The sequence below is a fragment of the Triticum dicoccoides genome, chromosome 6A (genome assembly GCF_002162155.2).
Source record: "Triticum dicoccoides isolate Atlit2015 ecotype Zavitan chromosome 6A, WEW_v2.0, whole genome shotgun sequence".
NCBI classification, from domain to species: Eukaryota; Viridiplantae; Streptophyta; class Magnoliopsida; order Poales; family Poaceae; genus Triticum; species Triticum dicoccoides.
This window is the reverse complement of record NC_041390.1, coordinates 606323670-606332883: the sequence shown is the minus strand read 5'-3', so window position 1 is coordinate 606332883 and position 9214 is coordinate 606323670. Positions and strand designations below refer to the sequence as shown.

Genomic DNA, 9214 nt, shown 5'->3' with positions numbered 1-9214 from the left:
CACAAACGTGAGCTTTAGGCTCACCTCTCCCGTCTTAGGCCCAGTTCTTTCGGTGACTTAAAAAATAAGTCGTCCCATTCTGAGGTACTCCCATTCTTTTAGGCTTCCCCATGACTAGATTAGGCTATGGAGGCACCAACGGATGGAGGAGACGGCTTAACTTTTAAGCCGATGAAAGAACAGACCCTTAGTGTACCATGTTGTCGGCTATAGCAGCCCCATCCCTCATGATCCCGTTTCCCTCCCGACCCCGTAGTGTGTAGAGTGCGTGCGGCTGCAAATTCCAGAATTTTCAGCCATATGTGCAAACAAAATAAGTGCAATTGCAGTGAAATAAAGTCCAAACAAACAAATAAAATATTGCAAATGTAACGCATGTCAAACTAAAAATAAAGAAAAGTAGTTGCAACTTCTCAATATGTACATAAAACTTCACACAAAGTAACCAAAACACAACTAAAAAGTTACTGAAATTCAAAAGGAACAAGATGATACCCCAGACGCTACTTCAAGAATTGGTTTTAATTTATTTGAATGATATTTGATTATATATGAAACCTTAATATCTTGATTAATAATCTATCTATCCCTAATAATAAAGCACGGATTGACTCCTTGGGTTCACCGTCACAATAGGCTTTCTTCCTGTGAATTTACGCTTTCAGTGTGAATTTAAAACATATACACGAGGTGGTACTAATTAGAGGAACCACGTCGGGTGCATCGAACATCGAACGATCGCACCTGCTCCCTTCCCTGCCAAACTCCCTGGGCCACATCGAGGGCTAATGGGTCTGTTCCTGGGAGCATAAAAAAGATGGGTAACAGAAACAAACGTGACTTTTTTTCATCCCTTCGTCTTGATCTTTCCCCGTATGGTTCGACCAGCAATAATCCCACATCGTGAATTTACGCTCAATCTAACCAGTTCATATAGGTACAAACTAATGATTTCAACAAGCAACCAAACTAATCCGCAAACAGAGGTCAGGAGGATGAGGCGTACATGAATCGACGAAAGAAGGGAACGGTGGCAAAAACAATGCCCAAGGTCTCATAAAACGGAGGAGGCAGTCATCGCGGCGTGAACACGAGCTCCTAGTGGTGGGTCACGGCGCCGGTGGGACTTGGTACTCCGGCGGTTGGCGAGCGGGTGAGTGGAGGCCGGGAACGGGCGGATCTCGCCCTAGAGAACCAGATCTGGTGGGTACCATGAGGCAGAGGTGTCCATGGCGACGGGCTCCTGCTGAGAGAAAAGTGAGAAGGAGTAAGGAGAAGGGGGAGGAAAGAACAGGCAGGGAGGGGGCGTGCTCATCTGCTTGGCTTCCCGGTGACGGCGGTCACCTTCGGTGTGGAGGAAAGTGAGGGTTGAGGCCAGCGTGGGGGGGTGCTGGAGGGAGACTATGGGATCGATGCGGGTGATTGTGGGGATTGGTTAGCACTCAGGTCGGATGAGCCGACCGAGTAGAAGAGGAGAGCAGGCGTTGGAGAGTCAGGAGTGCTAGGAGAGGGCAAAGGAAACAAAAAGGTACTCCCTTCGTCCAGGTGTATAGGGCGCCTAAGAGAATCCTAAAATTCCAAAAGTGTTAGACGCAATTCAATTAAATGCTCCTTGTTTATTTAAATCGCCTCGTTCTTTCGATCCGTGAGAGAAGGAAAGAGCCAATGCATACACGGTAGCCAGGCGCTGATTAGGCGAGCGAATTCCACGGGTGGGCCGTGTGACGTGGATATTTCCTTTGGATGGGTTAGCTGAAACGGCCAGCACTAATGACGGGATTAATTTCCAAATTCAGTTTCGTTTTTGAGGGAAACCTGTACGCGCTCTCCTCCAATCTCACCCTGCCTAAATCACAGAGCTTTTCCTTAAGCGCCCTATGCACCTGGACGGAGGGAGTAGTTTTTGTCAATCTGATACAATATGGTCAAATGAGGACATGATAGATGGAGCGCTAGCAGTCGAGGGGAGACGAATGGATAAGCTTTCAAGCATGGCAGTGCTTCTTAACACAAGTCATTCAGAATGCATTCCTAAGGAGTACAACATAAGTGTGGGGTATGATACATGCATACTCTTCCTCATTCCGGTTTGTTTACTCTATCTCATTATCCTTTTTGTTTCGTAACTCCTACTTTCATTTCTTTCACTCATCTGTTTAGATTATAAGATGCACTAAATTTTGCATGCAAGGATTAAAAAATGACCATGCAACATTCCTAATCATTCAGTGGGCACCACATCCATTCACCATGGTTAATGGAGACTAAAGCATGATATGTATTTCTTCTAGACCTCGGCATGCACCTACCTGCCTCCAAGGATGTTGTCAAGCCACCGATAGGCATTTTGCCGGACACATTTATTTTCTCCGTTGCAACGCACAGGCATATGTGCTAGGATGTTAAAGACTTGCATCATATCATTCTTCTTGAACCATGTGGTGCTCGTGGTGTTTATCTGATGCGATGTACTTATACTGTCTCTCTGGACCGCTACTTAGCTTGGTTTCCCAAGTGAAAGCAAGTCTTCATGCAGTTGCAGTCCTTTTGACATGAAAGAGTAGTGTTACAAATCCTTCACGCTACTATTGAATACTCCTACTGCCACACATGTTTATCAGCTGCATGTTTCTATTTGTAAAATTCCATGTTGAAAAGGAGTTCTATTGCAGGTATGCCTTGCTTATTTTGTGGGATTTTAATTTATATAAGGACAACCCAAAAAAGCTATAAAGGAGAAGAGAGAAGACAGTATGACACACATCTTCAGGAGGCAGAGCAGGCTCAGCCAATGTTTATGTATCTGGACATCAGTTTGAAAGTTTTGGACACATTGAAAAACCTGACAAAGGACACACATGAGGTCTGTTCGAACATTAATAATTTGAACTTAGTGATGGTATTTCTGGATAGGCATTGCTATTGCACTCAATGCCATACAACCAGAGCCCCCGCCACGCCAACGGGAATTTACTATATGCATCACCGCGCCATAGATTTTTTTCTCTCCCGTTGCAACGCACGGGCTGCCTCCATTGCAAGGTTGTTGTCACATGTTTCTATAAATAGTGTGGATGCAACTTATACATGGTTCATCTTTCATGTAAACGATTTTTGACTCTCGGCATGGAGCCAAATTATGCAGAACTTGAAAACGAACCTTTAAGTAAGTTTACAAAATTTCTGCAAAAAATACTCACGTGCTTATGGTATATATTACATAGCACTAGATTATTGATAAACAAATACGTTGTGATGCCAGCTAAACAATTTTTTTAAAATGAACGGATTATGCTTGTTGTAACTATTATTCCTCTCGATTCGTTTGCTTGCTGCTGCAATTATTATTCTAGGTTAGTTTGCTTGCTGCTATTACTTCATATTTATTGAAGTTCAAGAATGAACAAATAACCTAAAGAATGAACTAACAATCAAGAGATGGTTGTTTAGACAGATCAATTTACTTGAAATCATACCCCATATGCTAATCAAATGAACCAATTTCTCGAGCGTTGTCCAACGACATGGTTCCTTGGTCTGGCAGATTCATAGGAACCAGCGTTTTCTTCCGTTGCAACGCACGGGCATTTGTGCTAGTATGAGATAATTTATTGTATTTGATCACTTTATAGTTGTAAAATACTTACTGAATATAGAAGCATGATAGGATGGAAAATAGATGAGCCTTTTCAAATACATATTTGCATGTTTATATGGCATCTCCGCATAGGTGGCATATTTGTATCTTGAGAGAAATAGATTAGTGGAGATCACCTACTTAGTTATGCGAGATAATGCCCCATGCATTAATGCAAGAATTGGTTGCAATTTACTTCATTGGGAGTTGGTTTGTGGAACATGAATATGTAGATTAATAATATGAGAAATGAAACAAAAATACATATGATTTATTATACTTGATTATTATATAGTTGTAAAAAAGTTTTGAATATGATTAGCACAATAGTACGAAATGCTTGTTTTAAAAAAATTGAGAAGAAAAGGCTTCTTTAAATGGATGGTTGCATGTTGTGGTGGGCTTTTTCCATGCATGGTCTGCATATTGTGCTGGTATGCGGACAAAATTGCTTAGCAAGAATCAACTATTTAGTTATAGCAATTACGAATTTAATAAGCGAAGAAGCCCTTAAATAATTAAAAGAATAGGTTGATCAAATGATAGTTTTATTTGGAAACAATAGAAACACCTAGGAACACAGTAAGAGAATTACGATGTTAATATAAGTAACAAAGAATAACAGGAGCAAATTCTTGTACAAGCAACTTTCATAAGGCGAAGTTGAAAAACAAAATGCCACAACGCAATAAAATGAAATAATAAATACAACAGGAGGAAAAAATAACAACAATACAAAGGTAATCAAAATAAACATCAATGGAAACCCGAGAAAGCACGAGCTTATTCTCAATCTACTGGTTGAAAAACTAGCGATGATGTGATAAGATCAACAAGTTTAGTATGAGTTGACAATGCGACAATTCCTCCTGATCTCAACAGCGGCACCATTGAAAAAATCGTCCCTAGTCTTGACTTCGATAGCGCCCATCCTTACCATGGCTGCCTTGAACTTCTCCTCCCACACATCGTTGTCCTTGGCATTGGCACGCACCGCTGCACTTGTATCATCTGCCGTCATGAGCGCGGCATCTGAATCAAAGAGCACCTTGTGGCTAAGCACATTCTTATAGTACTTGTTGTCGACCTTGTTAGGGGTCTCGATGTCCTGCACCACCGTGTTGTCAGTCCCATTGTCTGACTTGCATTGCTCCCGGAGAGAGCTCATTAGCGTGGGGTCCATGTCGGAGGTGCTTGGGTTGAGGCGGTCGGAGAAGGATGAGTTGAAGGACGAGCAATGCGAGATTCCGACGGTGTGTGCACCAGATAGGGTGACCATCTCGTCGGCAGTCAGCCCCTTGGAGGCGAAGTTGGCCTTGAGCTGGTCCACGGTGCCGAAGGGTGGTGGCAGGTTGGGGAGTGTCTCATTCATGAAGGAAACAAGTCCATCATAACGGCCAGCTGTCATGTTGAAGTAGACCTTCTTGTTGCTAAGGAAGTAGGTGGCATCACGCCCAGCGAAGGCCAGGACATCAGCGCACGAGACGACGTCGCTCCCACACTCCTTCTCGATTCTAGCCTTGGCGGCATCGATCACCTCGAAGCCACGCAGGCTCAGGTTCGGGACGCCCAACTTCTCTGGTGGGCTGTTGGGGTCCACTTGATCTAGAAGCACGGAGGCATCACAACCCTACAAATAAACCATTAAACACCACACGGACATCAGCCTACATATATTTCATGACACAACAAACATTTATATATGTGAAGGTTCTAGTGTTAAAAAATCTTACCCTGACGAAGCAGTCATGGAAGAAGAGACGGATGAGTCCAGCCTTGATACCGGCGCTGGCATCACGCACAACTTCTCTCACAATGTCTTCCACGCGAGGGCATGACTTCTTGTAGTAGTCGACCGCGAGTCCTTTGATGGGTGTGCTCGGGGTGTACGGCGGCGGAGGAGTTGGGGTAGCTGGGGCGGGCGGTGGAGGGCTAGGTGTGCTCGGGGTGTATGGCGGCGGAGGACTTGGGGTAGTTGGGGTGGGCGGTGGAGGACTAGGTGTAGTCGGGGTGTATGGTGGTGGAGGACTTGGGGTAGCTGGGGTGGGCGGTGGAGGACTAGGTGTACTCGGGGTGTATGGTGGAGGAGGACTAGGTGTAGTCGGGGTGTATGGCGGCGGGGGACTAGTTATGCTCGGTACGGACGGAACAGGGGTGGGATTCCCGTACTCTGCTTGGCAGGTACGCGCCATGCAGCCGAGCAGCGCGATGAGAATCAGGATGGCGGCGAGCTTGGCCATGGTAGTCGCTAGCTCGGGGGGCTGTTCCTAGTGTTTGTTGTGATGGACTGATGAGAATACACGCTGCTCTGCCTGCAACTTATAGCAAGCTAGCTCCAAGGGGGAGAGCCTGATCTCTGGATGACAAACGTGGGAGGAATGTTGCCGGAAGTGGCAAGTGGGAAGCGAACGTGGGGAGCACAATGGAGATACAGCTCAAGCAGTTGACATTCTTACCGTGATGTTAGTTGAGCAGCCGCTGGTCCAGCGCATTAGACTGGGCGACAAGGCCATGACTAATCGGGGAATGTTTTGTTATTGCATCGTGTACTGCAAGGGTGATTATTGAAGCGAATTAGATTAGTATTACTGGTGGTGGTGGTGATGGTGGTGGTGGTGGTGGTAGTAGTAGTATTTAGCCTGGAGAATGGGAAACTGCCGATGGACTGCACACGTTTTCCTGGATGAGCATGTACACTCATGGATGGGCCGCAACTAACACACGCCCGGAATGTCAAAACTCAACTACTAATCAAGTTGCCAACTAGTAATAGACCAACAGTTAACAGCTAGCTCGTTCAAGCAATTGACAACTTGGTACATCCATTATACCGGACGACAAGCCGATGATTAGCTCAACTGGGGAATGAGCATGATGTCAGTGCGTCGTTTACCGCGAGGGTGATCATTGGAGAGGATTAGCACGTTGGGTATTGCGCGGGTCAACTACATTGTTGAATAAATACATTATGAAAATATATCTAATGGTGGATATACTGATATTGTTCTGGTAATATTTATCTTCATTTATTTACATATAGGCTCGGTCAGATTTAGAAATCATTGACTTTTTGACTTGGTTTATAGGCCATCTATTTGGGGACGGAGGGAGCTAGCTTGTGAGTTTAGCATTCAGCTTGGTACGATACTCACCTTTAGTCTGCATATAAGGTTCCTGTTATTAAAAGTACCTCTAGTTTGACCAAACTTTTAGAAAAAGGTATCAACATTCATCATACCTAATAAATACTTGTCATCAGATTCATTATGAAAATTAATTTCATATTATATGCATTCGGTACTGTAGATATTGATATTTTTAATATAAATTTGCTCAAACTTTACAAAGTTTGACTTGATACAAATCTTATATGCGTAGTAAAAATGACCGGAGGGAGTACTAACACACCGCAATTGCTATTCCTAGTTCCTGCATAGGACTGTTGTCGATCAACACACACCCCATGAAGATTCTTCTGATTTAGGGAATCTTTTGTCCTTTTTGTAATTTCTCTGTTGGTTTTACCCCTTTTTCCTTCTTAATTTTTCTTTTTCCTTTTCATTTTCTTTCTTTGTTCCTTCTAAATTTTATTTTCCACACTTCTAAAATTCATGAATGATTTTTTTTAACATTTTCCAAACATCTGAATATATTTTAGAAGTGAACAATTGTCAAATTCATGAAAAAAAAATATGCAGGAATATTTTTCTAGATTGGTAAATATTTTTAAAAAAATTCACGAACATTTTGTAGTTCTTGAATTTTCTAAAATTAGTGGACCCTGTTTTTATTTAATAAAATTTATGAATATTTTGAAAATTCATGAATATTTCAAAATTTGAGAACATTTTTATGATTTGTGTTTTTTTTATTCGTGAAGTTTTAAAATTTAGGATGTAGATTTTTTTAAAATGTACACATTCTTAGTTAGTATTTTTAAAAATAAAAAATACATTTTACATTAGAAAAGGCCCAAATTAAAAACCTCGCTGAATAGCCGTTCTGTTTTCCTTGGAACTGACAAATTTTGTTACGATGAAGATGTTATAATATTACAAACGTTCAAGGACGGACCAATTGGCCAAACATGAAGTCCAGAAGTGCAATAAAACAATACGTCGTCAAGAGCAGTTATGCCATCTCCAGAACAGTGGTTGTGGCGCGGTAGCTGTCAAGGTTGTATCCATACAAATATAAATGTCGTCTGGTCCACTCCGGGTGGATAGCACGACGTGTCCACGGACGCTAGCGATTAACGTGCAAGGTATTGTGAACAGGGCGATAATAAGTATCAATCATGACGAGCGCACGGACGCATGGTATTTTGGCATTGCGTGGCCGCATGTGCCAAAAATCCGTGTCCCTGTGCGAGCCATCTGATCAACCCCTCTGCGACTTCTGGTAGTTGTGCAAAAATGATACAAAGTTGAGACACTTATTTTAGGACGGAGGAAGTATTTGTGAACACATATTCCTTTCAGTGGTAACAATTATTTTACGCGAACAGATATTCTGCACTGTGTTACCTGGGCTTGTATCCTGAACAGCTCATAGACAATGAGACATAGTTCGCTATTAGACGCGCCTGTCCAAGGCCTGTTGGGTCAATCTCTTATTTGCTTCAGCCATACAATTTCTTAGGTGGCCAAAACTATAATATTCGGGTGAAGGTGTGCAAAGTTCAGACGACTGAAGCTGAGTCTTCGTGTTTAATTACTGAACATCACGAAGGATATGCTCATCGTTTAATTACTGAATATCACAAAGATAAAGGTGTTCAACATTTGCTTCTCATGTTGTCTCGCAACCTGAGATCTTGTTTTGTGACAATTCACAACCACGCTAGCTTACTCCCAGATCGAAATCTTTCATGTGCTGTCTCCAAATAGGGTTACCTTTGGATGAGAGAAAAGTGGAAGAATTTATTTCAGTGGGGTCGTTTTTATTGGGAAGAATTCATGTAAGTGAGCTTATGAAAAACGAAAAGATGGGATTTTTTTTAGGAGAGATGGGATTGTTTAACACTGTATGAAACGATCTACATTAGTTGAACATGCATGAAGGCTAATCTTATGGCAGGATTTGATTTGCCGTTCTCTATTCATGGTATGTGTGAATGCGTACCAAAAGGGATGTTGGACAACGCAGAGGTGCATCGAACCTTCTTACGTGCCAAGCGAGAATGTTGCCAATATAGTTCATTCATCTTGTTTTTCATGGAAATCATATCTAGGACATATGAAGCTTTAGATTTTGTTATCATTCAAGCTCCCAACATTCTTTGCCGTGTTTTCATGGAAACTCTAGGAAGAATTGAATTAAAAAAATGACTCCAACTAACAATGGCGCTTTGCATTGCCCACTCCACTATTCACATGCAAAACAGCACAAGTGCATTTTTAGATGATAATGAAGGTCTTAATCATCAAGGCTTCAAATGAATACGAGCATACCTCATAAATTATTTCTTTTCCCAAAACCTTATATATATATTATATATATATATATATATATATATATATATATATATATATATATATATATATATATATATATATATATATATATATATATATA

General features: G+C 42.0%; 1 protein-coding gene across 1 annotated transcript; it reads right to left on the bottom strand.

Moving 5' to 3' along the window:
• Nucleotides 1-4247: 4247 nt before the first annotated feature.
• LOC119318368 (peroxidase 2-like) lies at nucleotides 4248-5908 on the bottom strand. The gene is made up of 2 exons (XM_037592913.1): nucleotides 5371-5908; nucleotides 4248-5267 (listed from the first exon to the last, which is right to left on the bottom strand). Exons 1-2 carry the CDS (start codon nucleotides 5875-5877, stop codon nucleotides 4476-4478), a joined length of 1299 nt encoding a protein of 432 aa, XP_037448810.1. The 5' UTR covers nucleotides 5878-5908; the 3' UTR covers nucleotides 4248-4475.
• Nucleotides 5909-9214: the final 3306 nt, after the last annotated feature.